Here is a 20,048-nt window from a genome sequence, read left to right on the forward strand (position 1 = left end):
CTCAGGAAGAGCATGACTCAGTCACATTCTCTGCTCCAACCAGTCTGGGATTCAAGTCTTTTTCTTTTACAAATCTATTTCTTTTGATTAATTGTGGAAACTGAAATCACGCAACTGATCATGCAACTGATCATGCACAATCAATTGCGCATCCCAGTTATTGACCTGTTTCAGCCTGCGAGCCACAACTAAATCACTTTGTCTAACAATGTTAATTTGGGTCTTGATGTAATGTTAGTCAGGCCTGTGAGGCTCTCTGGTTCTGATCTTCCACCCTTATTTCTCACATCTCCTTATCTTGAATTACCAGAGAGTTCTCCAGATTATGACCAGGGATGTAGTGGAGCTTAACCTTTTTAGTTTTACCCGTCTTATGCAGAATAGAGTGTGCTACTTTGTTTGGATGACGTGAATATACTGTACATTTATGATGGAAATTACCAGTATACATTAATTTTAAAGTAATCCCACATTTTAAGTTATTCAAGAAAATTGTCTTTTTAAGGAAAAAAAAACTCTTGAAATCTTGGTTTATATTTGTGGCTGTGATTCTTTTATACCGCTACATCACAGTTTATGCCATATGGATAAAAAGTAGTGGTTGTTAGAAAGTAGGCTCAGGATGAGTTGGGGGCAACATGCTAAATAACATTCTTCATCAACCCGGTGGCAGTGGGGGTTCCAGATGGTCAGCAGCCAAGCTCCTTTAGTGGCTACTACAGCAGTCAAGCAGCCATTGTATTCCATATGGCTAAGTACCAAAGCTTTTTCCATGGTGGGACTTAGTGACATCAGTGCACACACTCTTATTAGCCCATATGGTCCCCTTTCAAGGTCATTAGTGATCACCTGCCCCTTTTTATCTAGCACATACAATCTGCTATGAGCCTGTTTATAGAGCTGCTGTTCAGATGATGGTTTTTAAAGGCTGATGCCACTGTCTCTTGGGTTGAACCTGCAGATAGCTGCTACTTTGTGTCATCTTCACCATTTTCATGACAAAAACCATTCAAAAAAATGCATTGTCCCCCCCTGGAATTAAATTTTACTATGGGGAAAACATCTGAAACAGCACTTATAGCATGGGACACTGAAACCTTAGTAATAATAATTATAATAAAAAAGACATTCAAGCATACTTGTTTAGAATCTGATGAAAATATCTAACAACAAATGGCTAAATCTCCTAAAGAAAGTGTGTGTGCTTTCTTCTACATATAAAATTATGGTAATTAATTATCAGAAACTTAGAATTAGAAGTAGTCGTTTGTGGTAATACAAAAGTAGACCTAATAGAATACAGTTATAATTAGAGTGGTCATTGTAGTAATAGTAAAATACTAGAAAAGGAATTTGATAAAGAAAATTTACAACTAGGGTGGTGCTTAGCTCCTACACTATGGAGGACTAAAAGGGACAGAATGAAATAAATAAATACATCTTTAAATAAATACTTAAAAGTGTCATTAATTAATTAAAATGGGAATTAAATAAATAAATGTGTCATTAAATAAATAAATGTGTCATTAAATAAATAAATGTGTCATTAATTCATTAAAATACCAGTTCATTTAATGTAAAAACATATATATAATTATTTCATTATTTATTTAATTATTTCATGGACCGGTGTTGCAGTGCTTCATGAATTAATTTTATCTGTCAAAGTCACCCATCAAAGTCAGTGGGCGGGACTAACGTGAATCTAGCCCAATCGATTGCTTAGGTCTGAAGCCTGGAAGTCTGCCGGAGCCGGGGGAGTTCCGCTGAGAGCCTCTCCAGTTAAAGTTGCTGCTTCTCTGAGTAGTTCTGGGCAACTTCTCGACATTTTGTGGCTGCACCTATCTAGCACGCACCGCAGTAACATTTGCTCCTGCAAATCCCCCATTTGCTTGAACCGAGTAAAGGTTGCGCCACCAAGTGTGTCAAAATATCAAATCAAATCAAATCAAATCAAGCTTTATCATGCGCGCGGGAACTACTTTTTGCCAGGGGGTGCTGCGTATGGGGGGGCTCCCTTTCTGAAACGTTAACGTTAGCTCCAGCTGTAGTGTCCCCCGAAATATGGTCAAAAAGAGCCCGCTTCGTAACACAGAGAAGGCGACTTTATGAACGGGAACGTGAACGTTATGTCAAAAAAACATACTGATATGTATCTTTGCGCATTTTTAAGTGGTTATACGGAAATGCGGGACCTTTTCTAGTGGGTATACGCCGTATACCTGCGTATCACGTAGACTACACCACTGATTTGGAGGCTAAACTTTCAGTGACAGACAGACAACCAGCTGTGCGAGCGCAGCGCAAACAAGAGAGAGAGAGTTGCAGCAGTATCCCGCTGTGCTGGCAGACTCGCAGCAGGGACGGTTTTTGCTATGGGCAGTGCAACTGCCCAGGGCGCAATCTACTTGGGGGCGCACGAGAAAAAAAAAATCTCCAGTTTTCTAGACTACAGTATTGACCCGCACATGCCGCGGCACCATCAGTCGGCATCAGGCTGGCCGGCCGCGGCACCGTCCGATACCGCGCCCACCCGGTCAGGTCTGCCGGATCTGACAGGTGAGCTGCCTGATGCTGGCCGGTGCCGCGGCCGGCTCGCCTGATGCCGACTGATGGTGCCGCCTGATGTGTCTCGGTGTGATTGCCCCTCTGCACGCGTTTTACATGTTTTTCGTTTTCCTTGCATTAGGTGCAGTAGATTAATACACGTTTTACTTTCTCCCCCTATCCACACCCTGACTGCCACAATCAAGTCATTTTCAAAAGAAAATGACTTTGAAATGTGGTAAAATTAATTTGACATTTATTCCACCCCTCCTCAGCAGGGGGTGCTGCAGCACCCTCAGCACCACCCTTCCCGCGCCCTTGAGCTTTATTGTCATTAAGCTACACATACAGCAGTAGTGCACACAAAATGAGATAGAGTTTTTCACTTAGGATCCCCGACTGATGGTAAAGTCAGCAGTTTAAAAGTCTAACAGCTTTCTGGAGGAAGCTGTTGCTCATTCTAGCGGTTTTGCTTTTCACCGTTTGCCTGATGGAAGCAGCTCAAAGTATTTGTGGAGCGGGGGAAATGGGTCTCTGGCAATGTTCAGTGCTCTACTCCTGCAGGGATGGGATGTTTCCATGGAGCCATGTCTCCGCAAAAGCAAGCACACAGCAGTCTCTCTCCTGCGGGTGTCTCTTAGCAAGCGTAGCTCGTCCAGCTTGTTGTCGAGGGAGCGAACATTAGAGAGCAAGAGCCACGGTCCTGCTGGTCTGGAGGGGTTAGCCTATAGCCTTTAGCCTGTAGCCTGTAGCCTGTAGCCTGTAGCCTGTAGCCTGTAGCCTAGCGTGGATCCCGGCTCTCTTCCCCCTCATTTGTTTACGTTTGCACCGCTTGCGCTCCCTCCTCTCCCTGGTGACAGCCGGTGTAGACGCAGGTAAAATCCCGTGCTGGCGTAGTGTGTCCACATCAAAGCAGAGAGCCTCAGTTCTTGCAGCATGCTTTACCTGATGTTTAGTAAAGTCTCTCGGCTGTAGGTTATGCAACCTGAGCGTCTGGGTTAAGCAAAACAGTTAAAAACTTTCACTCTAGAATATGTTTACTTGCTCTGCATCAATCGATTATCTGAAGTCGATCTGTCTTGGCTTGCTGTGCCGGGTAACCAATCAGGTGTTAGGATCCGCCCACTGACTTTGATGGGTGAGTTTGACAGATAAAATTAATTCATGAAGCACTGCAACACCGGTCCATGAAATAATTAAATAAATAATGAAATAATTATATATATGTTTTTACATTAAATGAACTGGTATTTTAATGAATTAATGACACATTTAATGACACATTTATTTATTTAATGACACATTTATTTATTTAATGACATATTTATTTATTTAATGACACATTTATTTATTTAATTCCCATTTTAATTAATTAATGACACTTTTAAGTATTTATTTAAAGATGTATTTATTTATTTCATTCTGTCCCTTTTAGTCCTCCATACTACACACACACACTCACACAGTCTCAAAGCGGAGCAGGTGAAGTGAAAGTAACATTACTCGAGTTGAGGTTATGTTAGTGAAACAAAAGCTTTCTAAGAAGAGTCATTTATTATATGAAAGCCAAAGTTGGTCAGACGTCAACCTCAAACATCTGAAATTCTTTGGGCATCCCATGTGTCCAGTTTGTTCTGGTGTCTGGTAACACTTCCATGTTTAAACAGGCTCCACTGTGACAGAATTATAATGGAGTGAATGACAAGCTGGAAAGTAGGTTGTGGCACATAGTGTGCTAGTCTTTCTGCTCTTTAGCACGTAGATGTCAGAAGGAGTGAAGAGGACATGCAGAAGTGGGCATTTTCATCCTTACATTTTCTCATTTCCTTTCATTGAAAGCATTGTGGAAAGTGGGCTGGCATTTGTTTCATTTCTCAGCATCGCTCTACAGCAATTATTTTAATAAATGTCCTTGTTGTGGGACATTTTTGCCTTTGGTGCCAAGGCAGATTTGCCCCACAGCAAAGACATTATGTTATATGTCATGCTCTTCAACACTACTGTGTCAGAATTTGTTTCTTGAGTCACTTGTAACATCCACAGCCACATGTTAGCCATCCAACTGGGGCTGGACATACAGCAATGCAGTGACCTAACTGGTGAGATTTCTAACCTCACACTGTCTTTCTGTACAAACACACTGTGCTTGTGGTGGATGAGAGGAGACACCATTTCATCACACTCAGTAGATTCTTATTAGTTGATGGTTAGTTGGCTTTGTAGAACATAGGTTTTGTAGAACTGTCTATCCTATTGGAGAGATAAAACTAGTCATTTTTATCTCTAATTGATTAATTTCCTCTGAATTAAACTCTAAGTGAAATTAAACTCTCTTTTATTAGGGATTCCCTACTGCCCTAAGCCATGTTTAGCCGTGACATTTGATGCATTGTTTAAGCCAGCTGTCAAGTCAACAGGAATTTCAGGGCTAAGCAGTCTTTTAGCAGGTGGGTGATATAATCTGAAGCACGTCATCTCTGTAATCAGCAGCCTGTTGACACAAACTGTCTTCATCTGCAGCTCTCTGCTGTGCCTGCCTTCTATGGCTGATGCTGACAGTAAACATATTCATTTGGATATATCATCCTTTTGATAATCAAGAGCAACTTAACAAAGCTTTTTCAACCACATGGTTGTAACACTTTACTAATCTTAATTATTGAGTTGTGTTTTTATTGATAGATGCTGATTGATGACTAGCCTTAGATGACATTTAGTCACTTTTCACCTAAATATGTTAATTTATTTTACCAAGTAGCCACAACTGCAGAGTCTTGTTTTCATTCTTAAGCTGTCTGTGACGCGCCACAGAGATGGCTTAGGCTAACTCTAGGTTGCAGAGGCTCATAAAGGAGTCAACATGCACACCTTCCGAATGTCAGTGACACATTGTGCGCTCCAGCGTATCAAACAAGCTGACTGGTAGAATTGTCCTACTTTCTGTCAGAAGGCAGGTTTCATGTGGGGGAAAAATGAATGCAAATGGAGCAGATAGAAGAGCACCCTGTAGCTGAGGTTTGAAAATATAAATGCAACAGTGCAATTTCTTTTCACTGGGGATGAAAATTGATTTTTGTTTCCCATTTTTACTGTTTCCCATTTCTTCAGGGTTTTCTGTATATTGCAATGGGACACTTTCCCCGAGTGTATATAGTAACATACACCTACAAAACAGCCACATGAAAGTCATGAAACGATAGCCGTGCACACTCACTGACGTGCAGACAATAGATGTATGTTCCAGCCCCTTACTGTCTTACCTACGTTTCAAGGTACCAGCAAGTTGAAAGTCATGGTATCAAACTGGGGCCTGTACAATAAAGCTGGATTAACATAGCCAGGGTTTCTCTTAGTTACCTGGCTTCACTTAACCAGACATCTGCACTCCTGAGTTTTGGTACCATGAAGCCGGTTATCAACTCGCTGACTGAACCCTGGCTTTTCCAATCTAGATCTGTGCGCGCTCACATAAAAAGGGCGGTGTTTGCTGCATACGACCAATCACAGACATGGAAAAATCCACCCGAGCCGCATACTTTACGACGGAGGAGCAGACAGTAATCTTAAATAAATATGAGGAATATAAATCCATCATCCAGGCAAAAAGGAACACAGTTGCAGCTGCCAAGAGCTGCAAGGAATGCTGGGAAGAAATCGCCAACTGTGTCAATGCGTAAATTATTGGGATTATAATATTACTTCCCCACCATGACGGCATGAGTAGATCTGACTATAGTAACATTTGTGTTCCATAAATTTATGTGTTTATGAAATTTGTTGTTATCCCATGTGATTCCAGCCTTATTATTTCAGATGCAACCCCAGTGGAGCAAAAGGAAGGTGGGAGCAAATAAAAAATAAGTATAAAAACATACTTCAAAGTGGTCAGTACGCTTACTATATCTTAAACATGTAGCATATGTATACGTACATGTTGTAAGCTATATAGCCTACAACTTCTTCACTGTCTCATCAAATGGGCAGGCCATTTTCCAAGAGAACTGATTGGTCAGTAGGTAGGGCTTTTCTGCCTGCTGAGCTCTTATCCTGAACTTAACCTGCTCCGGAGCAGGTTAGGTGTTCAGTGTATGTTACCATGGCAGCGTACCCCGATAAAAAGTAAACCACCTTGATGGTGCAGAAAGCCCAGGGTTAACCCTGAAGTTACCTCACTAAGCCCAAATCCAGCTTTATGGTACAGGCCTCTGGACTCATTTCAGTTTGCTTACCAGGCCAATCTGCCCCTACACAGTGTGCTGCAGCATCTAGAGGCCCCTGATGCATATGATTATATTTGCTGGTTTTAGTTCTGCAAGCTTGTATAATTTTTTTAACAAACTACCTGCAGAGTAAAGTCCAGTAACCTCCTCTTAAACATCAACAAAACAAGAGAAATGTTTGTGGATTTCTTGAAAAAGAAAAATAACATCCCTCTGTTACAAATGAACAAGCAGGTAGTGGAGAGTGGAAAGCTTAAAATTCCTTGGCACCACCATTTCTCACACACGACAGTAGAAGACAAATACAAGCATGATAGTGAAAAAGCAGCCCAGAGACTCTCATTTCTGTGACTTTAGGACAGAGTATTTTTGCCTTCTCAGTCACAGTCTGGTATGGCATTTCTGATGCACAAGCATCAGGAGTATCAAAACAGTCCAAGCACCTTAAAATCATTTTATAGCATTTTAGTCTTTATTTTTAGTTTTCTCTTTGTATTACTTTTGTTTGAAAGTATCTTTAACTGTTTCACATTTTCTTTTACTGTGAGTTGTTTTACACTGTAAAATTTCTATCAGTTATGTTGATAAGGCAATGATGTAGACTTTTTGTATTGTTAGACCTCCTACTATATTGTTTTGCAGCACAGCAACACTAGGCAAGCTTTGCACTTCCTCTGATTTTTTTTTTTTTCTGGTTATTTGGTTTAAAATGAAAGTATCTTCAAATGATAGTCAATAATAATAAAATGATAGCCTAAATAATCATAAAAATTTGTAAACATTTTGCTCTCCAGTCTTGGGCTGACCATTTTTTTTTTTTTTTTTTCACATTTTTCCAAGCACTGTGTATGTAAAGTTTCTCTGCCTGTTTCTCCATCTTAATTTAATTTCTGCTCCCATGGGTGTAATGATACTGAAGGTCATTTAAAATATATTCTGAGCTGGAGTCTTCCTCAAGGTGGCTTAATTTTGTAATGGCACTCCTCACTGCATGCACTGCCATGTCATACTACTGTTTTTCCCTTGACTGACAGGATTCGCACTGTAATTCTAAAATAAATAAATTTAGTTATTATGCAAAAATCATGTAGACAGTCGGTTGAAAATCAGGTGTATACCATCACCCAACCCCAGTGTGAATGAAGAGAATCTGTTGATATAAAACTCAAACAGACTGTTCATTCACGTCCAGACATGGTAGTGGCAGTGTTTGGCCCCAAGCCAGCAAGCATCTTTATTACATTAAATCCATCCTGGGCTGTCTGGATGGCAGCCACAGAGGCCAGCCATGTATGTGGAAACACTGACGTCCATCAGCTGGACAGACCACAGGACTTCCAGCTTTTTTTAAGGCTGATGCTAATATCTTTCAATTGATTTGGCTGAATTGAATTGATTATGTCTGAACTTATTTTGTGTGCCCCTGAGATTTTTACCCAGGGTGGAAATACCTTTGAAATAGTATTTAGATCATGTGACAATGACACTCCAGTTGGGAGCTGCCCAAGACGACAAATATAATTTTCATAAATTCTATAATATGTAGTCAATTAAACTGCATCAAAGTCACCATGTCAGTGGTGGACAACACTAACTGAACCATGAATAATTTTTCATAAAATGTCAAGATCTAATCCTTGAAAGCACATGACAAATCATCATAGGAGAATTTGAGCCAACAAGCAGTGAGACAGACTGTTGCAGCAGAACACAGTTGGGATCATGGGGATTCAAAGCCAAGGACAAAGGCTTAAGGGCAAAGTGTCTGCTTGCCAAATCAGGGATTGAACCTGGGTCCTCTGACTTAAGCATTTTTAAATTGGAGTGTTAATCAGTGTTTACAGTGCTCAAGATTTATCACCCCTCCCTAATGCGTTGATGTGTGTCATTTTTCTTCATAGTGAAGTACATGCCCACAGTAGGGCTGAACAACTAATTGAAATGTTATTGAAATCGCAATAACTACAATTTTTTGATAAAGGAAAAATATGTGACAAAACATTAAAAGTGATGCATTGTGATGTTTTGGTGATGCTTTGGTGTACAAATTGTATTTGTACACCAAAGCACATAGGCCACATAGGCCTAAGAAAAATTTTGTTTGGTACAGACCCCAGTAAAAATCATTTTACCATATCATTCAGCCATAGCGGACAGCTTTGATCAAATTAAGAGACCTCATTTACTGTCACTCCAAACCACCTTTGCTCCAACTAATCTTTAATGTATTAAGTCTATAAAATGTATAAACACTGATCAGTGTTCATATATATGGAGCACAACTGTCAGGAGTTCAGCTTCAGACTGGCTAAATGCTGGGAGCTCCCAAAGGCATCCAGCAGTAGTATCTATTAGACTGTTCCTTTCCATCAGCTGTAACCCTGCTGTCACCCCTGGCTTAGTCTCCATGCACACATACATACACATGCACATACACGCATGCACACGTATGCACAAAAGCCATCTCTTTCAGGGTGTTGCCTGTGAATGAGGCTGCTGGCTTTGGAAATGTGCTGACTCTGCTTTAGAAAAGGCTGTGGTAGCCCTGTATGGTTTATAAAGAGCAGACTCAAACTCTCAAACCAAACAGCATCTATCTGCCTTTCCCAAGTCTGACCACACCCAGAAAAAGCAAGGTCTCTCAAGGGGTCTTTGATTAGTGCACTTCTAAATGTAGGCTTATCCACAATCATTCAGAAAACCCTCTGCTTTGTGAAAAATAAATGAAACGTAGCTTACCAAAGGTTGCACACTGAATGAGTTAGTGTTACAAATTAACAGCTAACATTACTGCCAACATACACTGTTGTTGTGACCTCACATCTTCATTAATGGATCAAATCCACCAACAATGAAGTCCATCAAAACAAATTGAAGTTTAATGTTATAAACTACCATAAAAATGGGCAACTTAGGCTCCGTAATATTCACAGAAAAAACTCTGAAGTTTCGAGATTAAACTAGTAAATTTAGTAATATTTACTCACACACTGTGGCTGTATTTTTCCATTTGCACAGATCTGTTTTTGGGGACAAATGCCAGTGAAATACATTCACTGTAGAGCCCTGAGCTGTAATGTAACCTCTTGGTTTGGTCAAAAAAGCAACCTTATATGAATCCAACACAATAATTTACCTTCAACCAAACACAGCCGTGCTTGTTCATCTTAATTACTGTTCAGTTGAATGTGTGGCCCAGAGGAGGCATGTTGCTTGGTTTTGGATTTTTTCAGTAACTCAGGATAGATACTGTGTCTCTCTGCTCCATGGACGCCAGGCACTATGTTTTACCATGGATTTTTTAAAGGCCATCAGCAAAAATCACTGACAACACATCTAGAGCATCTAGAGAAACTGCATTCATGGCTACGGAGAAAGACGTATTACTTGTCCAGGGGCAGCAGTAACAAAGCTACGATTGGCTGGTTTGCATTTGGGGGGCAGGACCTAGGATCCATCAATTAACTAACTTTTCAAGTGCAGCAGTACTGTGGTAATATTGTATTTACATGCAAAGTCAAGCATTGCCCCTGTTAATCAGTTGGGTTCCACAGGCCACACTGCTCTCACTGTGGAAGAACAAGTCATTAATCCTGCTGGAACAAAGTCCCCTCCACCCCTATACCTCAAAAACCACAACCACAAGGAAATGGTCAGCCTGTGGCAAACACTTCAAACCAAATGCACACACCCACAGACACACATGGCAGTGCACCTGGTGGATGTTGGCAGTGTTTGTGTGTGTGAAAGGAGAGGCAAGAGATAATTATCCAGTGTAATTATCTAACAAGATTGAAGGGAATGGGTGGAAGTGGCTTACATCTCTGTTTTCTTTTCTGTCAGCATCACAGATTGGAATGGGTGTTGTCAGTATGTTTACATCATTATGTTATCTCAGGTTGTAGTGTCCAGTGAAAGTGTAAGTGCTGTTTTAGAGGCAAGCCAAGAGTAAAATCTGGAAGAAACATTAAATATTTTTGTGTGATGAAATGATGATATTTAAGGATATTGAATATCATCATAAAATACTGGTTGCTCAATCATCTTTGATGGAAAAAACTTTTAAATATCCATAATAATTGAGCCCAAGTAGCTAGTCTCAGTAATAGGTTTTATAGATAGATGTACTACTATCTTAGATATAGTAGCACAAAGGTGGGGGGTAATAATTATGAGGAAAAAAAACTGATATTCTCTGAGAATTCAAAAAATCTGAGCTTTTTTTGTTTGTTTGTTTTTGTTTGTTTTGTTTTGTTTTGTTTTGTTTTGTTTTGTTTTGTTTTGATTTGATTTGGGTCAAGAAGCCAATCACCAAGAACCAGATCCAGCAAAGTGAAGTGACTTCTTGACCAAAAGAATTTTCTTTCAGTATTCCCTCCCTCCCCTGGCTCCAGAATTTTTTGGTTTCCCCTACAGTGACCTAAATACACAGCTGTAGCATGCAGACCCTGAATATATTTTGCAATGTAATATATTAATGACAATAACTGTAAATTTTTAAAAAAGTCCTTGACTTTGCCAGAATTGCATCCGGAATCGTGATTACAAATATACAGAATCACAATACATATCAAATCAAGTATTGTGAATGGTATCATACAGGAGAGTGCAGATTTTGTTACAAGTGTTGCTATCTATTCACCTAACAGTGATGGAACCAAATGTTCAGATGCAGAGGTAATGTGGAAGTCTAATTGTGATGTGTGAGCTCATCATCAGAGCATATCTATAAATGGCGGTGACTGTCTTAGCTTCCAGCTCCTTCAGCCCCCATGACTCTCACATGAGGCCAGCTGAGCATGAAGCAGCCCGCTCCAGGCCTCCAGGCCCACTGTTGGCCCTCATGCGCTGTGCTCTCTGATAGAGGGCCTTTATGACTTCCACAGGCCCTTATTCATGGGCTCTTGTCAGCAGCTGGGCATGTTTTGTATTAGCCCTCGACTGCAGTCACAGATTCTTCAGGAATGGCATGAATGTGTCTTGTCCTAGATCTTGTCACTTTTTTTCCCTGTTCTGCAGGCCACTTTATTAATTCTTTGAAACTTAGGAGCCTGTGGGCAGGCTTTTAATTTAAAAGATTTTATTTCACAAAATTCACTTTATGTCTTTTAATTGGTTTTATTGTTTAGGGAGGAAACCTGTGGTAATTTTTAGGTAATTTAATTGTAAATATATATTTTTGGTAATGGTTACTAATTTTTAATGTTTTCCCTCTTTTTCCTCCTTTTTTTTCTTCCATTTTTTTTCTTAGCCTTAACACACATGGTATGTGCTCTTATACCAGGGCTCCCCCACCTTTTTGAAAGAAATCAAGAGAAAGGGTGTCTTCACAATATATATGATATTTACATGTAGAAGCTTGATTTGTGGAATATCCATATCGTGTGTGTGTGTGTGTGTGTGTGTGTGTGTGTGTGTGTGTGTGTGTTGGTTTTAGCTGCGGATCCCTCAGATTCAGTCAGACCACTGCTGCTGATTATTGGAGCATTGACTGCCAACAGTAGCCAGAGGGGAGGCCTGATGGGAACTTGTCAACTCCATCACAAGCTTTATTTGAGAGGATTCCCTAGGCAACACACACACACACACAGAGAGAGAGAGAGAGAGAGAGAGCACTGTATGGTTTCCTCAACAAAACACCTTCCAGGGCAATGAAAATGGGTCAGGCCACAAAGCAGTTGTGCTGGAGGGAACACAGGAAAATGGTATGGAGGGTTTGAATTGAGGTTGGACCACTCTTTGAAGGTCATCACATATTTGCATTTGATCAAAATGATGGACAGTGTTGGGAAGTTACAATATGATGAAACATACTTCATGCTGGAACACAAGGCAATATTGCAAAAATGTCAGTGAGAGGTAGCTGTTTAAATTTTGATTCCTAGAAGTCCTGTAAGCTGATGTTAGTAAACTAAACAAAACTGTGTGCTTTGTGCCAAGTGGGGTGCAAGCTAGAGGGCACATCATATAGGGGACAGACAAAAAAGAAGTGTTTCATTTTCTTACCATTTCTTGAGAGCATTTTCAGTCCAGATGCAGAAGAAATCCTTTGCAGTTGGGTACTTCTCTCCATCCATCCATAAGGGCTGACATAACGACTAGCAACCAGTGACTATTATTCTTACGTATGCCTTTATGCTTTGAATTATGCACACTGTGACACTTGTTCTGGAAAGATGTGTTGTTACCATTTAGGAGGCTGTGTTGGATCTTATTATTAGTTTAGAATGTCTACATGACGTCCTCCCAGTCACCAAATCGAACAGCAGTATTTACTTTGAGCATATAGGGTAATACTATCACATCTATATCAGGGAAGATCAGACAGTCTGCCCTGTTGCACCTATTTGACATATTGGCTAAGTCAGTGAGATTTTTTACAGATTTTTGCAGCTTTTGAGGCTAAATCCACAGGGAGACAGATTTTTCTGAAACTGCAACTTTATCTGTCTTCAAAACAACTCTACACAGGAGCATTTATGAAAATATCTCTGTACATACCAGCGCAAAATGCTATATGTCTTCTTGATAGGAGCATATGCAAACAAGATGAGGAGTGACTGCAGGAGTTTGACTTCCCAGAGTTAGCCACAAATGAAAGAGCCAGTTTAATTAAAAACGCCTTAACAATGTCCAAAACTGTACAGAATACAAATTGGAATGATAAAAACAAGGTGAGTGGTTATTATGCACAAAGGAGGAGGTTGAGCTCCTCTAAATCACAAAGAATACAAGATAACAAAATTACTGCTTGATCAAGGCAGATCAAGGCACCTGTGTTAGGTCAGTGTCAGGTCAGTTATAAAAAAATTGTACCTGTGTAGCCTAAGCCAGGTTCCACTGAATCTGTGGCGCCACGAGCAGATTGAACTGAATGACAAGTCAGAAAGCTCGAAGTGGAATCATCGTCAGGCACATTTTTTTTTTAAATTCACTGGTGTCACAAGGTGTGAAGTGGACGGTGCAAAGGTGTTTGTGTAGAACACCCTTGCTGACACATCATCATTTTGTTGACAGCATGTTAGTGGTCAAAGTGTGCTGTTGAGCATACACATTAGTGCTGTGTCCTGTACACATTCTACACTTAGGCCTAACACTTACTTGAACATCAAACTTTCATAGTTGTGGGGTATTATGCCGCTGCTGCTCTGTGTTTGTCATTTGTCCTGCTCTTAAAATCCTGCCTCACGCACTTTTGTGTTTTCCACATTATATTTGAAATGTACTGTTTGTTGGTTGTCCTCTTTCCCAGGGGGAAGTTTGCTGTGGTCAGAAAGTGTGTGGAGAAATGCACAGGCCGGGAGTACGCCGCAAAGTTTATGAGGAAGAGGCGGAAGGGCCAGGACTGCAGGACAGAGATCATCCATGAGATTGCAGTGCTGGAACTGGCCACGCTGAGCCCACGGGTGGTCAACCTCCACCAGGTGTATGAAATGGCCTCTGAGATGGTGCTGGTCCTGGAGTTGTGAGTATCAAACCCAGATGGAAAACAAGGCACTGGTTTAATACTGACTTATACTAATACTAATACGAATACTAATAACTAATACTGACTTTGAAATATCGTACAAAATAGAATGTTCAATAAATGTGTCCAGTTCAGCTGGATTAAGAAATATTCCTGAATGTCAAAGAAGCACATGAATAAAAACTGAGTTTTTATTCATGTGCAACTGAGAACTGATTAGACTCAGACAAGTTGTAACTGGCCCTTTTCTTGCCTTAAAAAGTAATGACACACATAACCTTTCTGGTCAGCTGTGGTGTTGAAATTTCACTGATTCAGAAAATGAAAGCTTTAAGATTACCGTATTGATCTGAATATAAGACGACCCTGATTTTAAGACGACCCCTCTTTTTCAAGACCCTTTTTTGGAAATATACTCTTTATATGGACATTCTGCGACACCAGCCCATGCTAGCTTTAAACTCAGTGTGGGGTATGTTGAGCTCTGTGGCAACTTCAAGTGCTTTTTGCTGCATCACAGCCCTCGTAACGGGCAGTCCTTCACTACGTTTCTCATTCACAAAATCGCACACCCTCCTGTCAGTCTCGTTGAATCGACCAGTTTGTGGACCACGAAAAACCCTTCTCTGGCTGTGGGCATTTTTTAGCTCTTCTTTCTGTGACCGCCACCGTCTCACATTGCACTCAGGGCCAGGGTTAAGGGATGTTTATTTACCTTGACAGTTTCGGAGGTAACTTCAGAAAGCGTCCAACTGACAGCCGGAGCGGCATGTCAGCTGGCTGCTACATTCAACCGGGTGGCGGCGCACACAGTGCGGTGCTGCGGCCGGCCCACCTGATGCCAGCTGGTGCCTCGGTCAGGTCTGCTGGATCTGACAGGTGCGCGGCGCACACAGACTGCCATATATACCTTTCATCATAAATCAACTTTTGTTTATACGCGGTTGCAGCAGCACAATGGACAGCGACACAGACAACATGGTTGATTACTGATTGCGCAACGTGGCCATTCGCCAGTAATCGCGCTGCGCGCATTAAACAATTTTGTGGAGGCTGGAGGAAAGTTGCATGATTTACGTTGTATCCACGTTCGCGCGCTGCGTGCATGACCGTTCATGTGCTCGTGCATGAACGCCCGTACCGTGCTGGAGCACACCCCTTCCAACTGTGCCAGAGCGGGTGAAGTGTGCTGTATTCAAGCACGGAACATATGCAAGTACAATACATGTGTATTTGCTTAGACCCCCAAAATTAGACGAGGGCGTTTTTTCAGGGCATTTTCAATGGAAAAAATATTGTCTTATATTCAGATCAATACTGTAGTGCTATTCATGATAGTTGCAATTGCAGCAGTGTCAGTTGTGCTTGAAAGTGAGTTCAGTTTATGAAGTTCAGTGCTCCAAAGAGGTGAGAAGTTTCTGTGCCTTTATCACTCTTTTAGTGGCAGATTTTAGCCTATTTAAAATGAAATTGTTTGTTACTTTCAGTGGAAAGGAGACAGATTGGTTGGAACAAACCTCCACCAGACTCACCTCAGCCCACGTAATAATTCTCTCCCTGCTAAGAATCCATCTTTCAAAAATAACATGATTGGGAGGTGCTAGGGGATTGTCCTGGATTTCAAATGATCTTGAAAGATCTTTCTGACAATCCGCCAACCTCTGTCACCACAATTTTCTCGCTCACTAGCCAGACAATATTAACACAAGTAAGCACAATCGATTTGACCACTTACTGATGCAAGTGTTAAATTTGCCATAATTCGTGCTCAAAGAATGGAAGTAATGTAACTCTAATGTGATTACTGAAAATTCATATATAATCCCATACATTACTGCATTACCGGGAAAAGTAATTACAGTAATTAGATTTACTTTTACTACTCCCACTACTGACTATAATACCATATATAGTGATAACTTCCAATTGCACACAATAATTGTGACAGTGAACAGACAGTGGCCAGACAACATTTGTAACTGGAAAGAGTATGAGGGTGGGTTTTTCCCAAACCCTGGGCTGTATTCTGAATCCCATTTATATAGTAAGATGATGCCATGCTAAAAAGGCTAGTAAATTGAGATATAAAGCCAGTATAACCCCATAGTTGGCCACAGAATGTCAGAATTTTACAGGGATGACAGTTTCAAAAGGTAAGCCTGTGAGAAAATAGAGACGGAATAGCTGCAGGGTGTCAATCTTTACGCCCCAATGAGTTCTAGGTATTCTAAAAACGTGCCTCGCCTGTACCTCTAAATGCACACACACAGTCAAATACACAATGTGCGGGATGTGTTTCCTTGTGTGAAAAGGTGAAGGGGGTGACATGGAGGACTGACCACTAAGATTTTTAAACCTTCCAATAACTGGTTAAACATCAGCTGAGGCACAGCACAGAAATAAATCAGTGTGTGGGCCACTGTAGCCCCACCAGTTGTCCATGATCTCATCGTGTTGGTCACGTTATGCCTGGCCCCTGCCTGACCTGGTTCCCATAGCGTGTTTGCGTTTGTGTGTTTGTGTGTAGAGGTCATAAGCAATGAGTGACAGCTGATCCGGACTGTGTCAATAGCTTTTGATTTAGCAACATACCCTCAAGTCGTGTGTGTGCGTGTGCGCACGTGCGTGTGTTTGTGCATGTGTTTGTGTGTGTGTGTGTGTGTGTGTGAGAGAGAGAGAGAGAGAGAGAGAGAGAGAGAGAGAGAATTTAAATCCTTAAAATTACCTAAAGATATCAAATTGAACCCAAAACATGTTAATATCCCATCCACAGTTAAACATTTTAGCCATAATTGCAAAACCATGTGGCCACTCAACATTGTATTTGTTCAGGGCTCACAAGGACTGCGCTTCTACCATTATACCAAGTTTAGAAAAATTGACTATTGTCTATAAACAGGTAATGAGCTCCCCAGTGCCCCCATGTGTTTGTTTGGACCAGCACCGGAGAGTTTACCTCTTATGTGCTGATAGTCGCACAAAGATAAATAGTGTAGAATTTGAGGGATTTTGCCTTTTTGTGAGAACCCATGCACACTACCTTTTGGCCAAACAGTTGGAAAATTTAAGCAGTTCTGCTTTGCCCCATGTACCAACCCTTTCACAAAGTTCCAAAACATTAGGGGAACCTGTTTGGAAGTTTGAAGCTATTTAGAGAGGAACAGTGTATACCACCACACCCACTTTGAGCAATCAATGTGAAAAGTTAATTGGCTCCTCCTTTCCCAATGATCAGCTGTTCCATAATTTCTCTACAGTTAAGCACTAAGTCAACAGCTCCAACTGTCCCATAGGAACCTGGAATTGCGGATTTGATATGACCTAGTCTTTCAAAGCACTTTGCTCTGATGAGCGTGACTGTGACTGGTCTGTAGTCATTCAGGGAGATGATGCTGTTCTGCTTGGCCACCAGAATGATGGTGGAGATTTTCAGCCAGACTGGTACAGTAGTATGTGTCAGGGAGAGGTTAGAGATGTTGGTGAAAACCTCTGCAAGCCGATGAGTGCACTCCCTGAGCACCTTGCCTGGGATCCCATCTGGACCTGCAGCCTTCTTGATATTGACAGTTCTCAGAGTTTGCTTAACCTCTTGTATCTGGTGTCTGCTCTAAGTGAGCAGTCAGCAGAGTCCAGCTGTGGTAAGACTGCATTGTCCGGTCCTCAAAAGCCACTATCTTGGGTGCCGCAGTGGAACGCAGCATCAGTCTTGTCATCATCTCAGGCAAAATAGCAACCACCAAGCTCCTTTTCTGTCTTCAGGACGAGGTAGTATTCAGAGGGTGCCAAATCAGGAGAATAAGTCAAGTGTGCGACCAGTTATCCATTTCAAATCCAAATTTCACATCCATGTCCATATGGAATCCATGTTTCTGGATTGCTCACATGATCACTTGTGTGTTGGACAAGTGCATTGTCCTTGTGGAAGAGCACCCCTCTTGTGAGCTTTCCATGATGAATCATCTAGATTTTCAGCATAGTCAGCCCCAGTGATAGTATGGCCCTTTTCCAGGTAGTCCACCAGCAGCTCTCCTTCTGCATCCCAGAAAATGGTGGCCATCACCTTGCCTGCAGACATCACTGTCTTGCCTTAGTGGGAGGTGGAGAACCAGGATGTTTCCACTGCTTTAATTGTTCTTTCATCTCTGGTTGGAAGTGATTGGACCCAGGTCTCATCCATGGTCACGAATCCCCACAGAAAACTCTCAGGATCCATCTCAGAAATGGGAACATTGTCCCTTGGTATGCTTTGCTGAGTCAGTTCGCTGGGTTATGAAGCTTCTTGGACCTGAGTCAGCAAAGAAACTGACACCTTGGATATTTGAAGTTTGATTTGGAAGATTGCATCGATGCAATCCTTGGAGATACCCAGCTCACCAACAGCGTCATGCTCACTTACGTTGATCTGCCATGTCATGGATCTTGCCAGTTGTCCCCTTGGCTGGCCTTCCAGGTGGTCTGTGGTCTTCCAGCCTCCCACTGCCACCTTTGAACTGAGCAGCCCACTTCTTTACCATGCTGTATGAAGGAGCATCCTTCCCTAGTGTGGATGTTAAGTCTGTGAGACCAAGGTAACAGATGACTGCATGATGGCTGATATTTAGCTTTTTATCAGGAACCACTGAGTTCCAAATTTCAGTTATCTGTAACAGATAAAATAACTGAAATTAATAACTTAAAACTTTTCTTATCATTCAAGTTCAACTGCATGCAAATTAATAGAAACCTGTATGTGCTGCTTGTGGTATGTCTTGCAAAGTCAAACCTTGTTTGCTCTTAACTCACTCCAAGCTCTCAGTAAATTGGATTACATACATGTTTACTCTGAATTGTGGTCCCAAATTGTTTTCCATATTAAAAGTGAACAGATGCAGCCAAGCTGACAAGAAGGTTCAGGAGAGGATAGAAGAGCCAGTAAGGCTTAGTTAACATTAGCCAGGGGATAAGTGATTAGCTTGGTGGATTAGAATCCAAGCTAGACAGACTAAGGGGTTGTCCTTATCCTTGCTTGTTGCTACCTTTGTGCCAGTGTAGAAGTGCTGGGGTTTCCTTTATTTTACTCCACACCACACTGTTTTCCAAAACTCCTAAGCCTTATTGTATACTACATGACAAGACAAGTCAACAGTGATGGAGACTGAATATGCTGCCAATTTTTTGCTTTTTGTGCTTTTGCCTGAACCTGATATTAAGCGCTAATTGTCAGTATCTTTAAATTTGACCATTTTCTTGCTCAAAAAAGATTCTCCCCAGGTGAAAAATCTTTGAAAGAGTATTTAGACCATAGAACACTATAACACTCCATTGAAACCCAGGATAATTAATCATAATAATGGGGGGATGCGGGGGGAAAAAAAAACATGCTATCTAGTGTGGAATCTGATCAGAAAGTCATCTCAGTCATATCAATTAGGCTATATCAAAGGTGGGAGATACTAACTGAGCCCGGTCCCTTTTTTGATAAAAGACCAATATCTCACCCTTGTTCTGTTAACCATGTTGTATTTTGTTAGTATGCCTTTGATATTTCATTCTGTTTTTGGATTTACTTCCACAAATGGGCAAAATGAAGATAGCACCACTGTGTGGATTATGTGCTGTCAGTGGCACATGCCATGCAGTGTAGTTAAGAAGATCCCTTGAATGGCCCTTAAGTGGACCAACACACACACTGGACCCCCATCCTCTCCCACCTTAGTCCATAATCCCAATCCCAAAGCCATTGTTCAGAAAATGGATAATCCAAGTTTAACTGGTGCATTGAATCAGAATATTGTTCTGTGTCTCTTACACACAAATACACACACACACACAGA

The 20,048-nt window shown here is 41.3% G+C and overlaps 1 protein-coding gene across 1 annotated transcript in view; it reads left to right on the forward strand.

The window, feature by feature from the left end:
- Positions 1-20,048, forward strand: part of stk17a (serine/threonine kinase 17a) — a 43,817-nt gene that overhangs the window by 9,556 nt on the left and 14,213 nt on the right. The window contains exon 2 of the mRNA XM_030079723.1: positions 14,020-14,232. Within this exon, the coding sequence (XP_029935583.1) occupies positions 14,020-14,232 (213 nt within the window). The remainder of the gene's footprint in view (positions 1-14,019; positions 14,233-20,048) is intronic.

The sequence above is a fragment of the Myripristis murdjan genome, chromosome 20 (assembly GCF_902150065.1).
Source record: "Myripristis murdjan chromosome 20, fMyrMur1.1, whole genome shotgun sequence".
In the NCBI taxonomy this organism is placed as follows: Eukaryota; Metazoa; Chordata; class Actinopteri; order Holocentriformes; family Holocentridae; genus Myripristis; species Myripristis murdjan.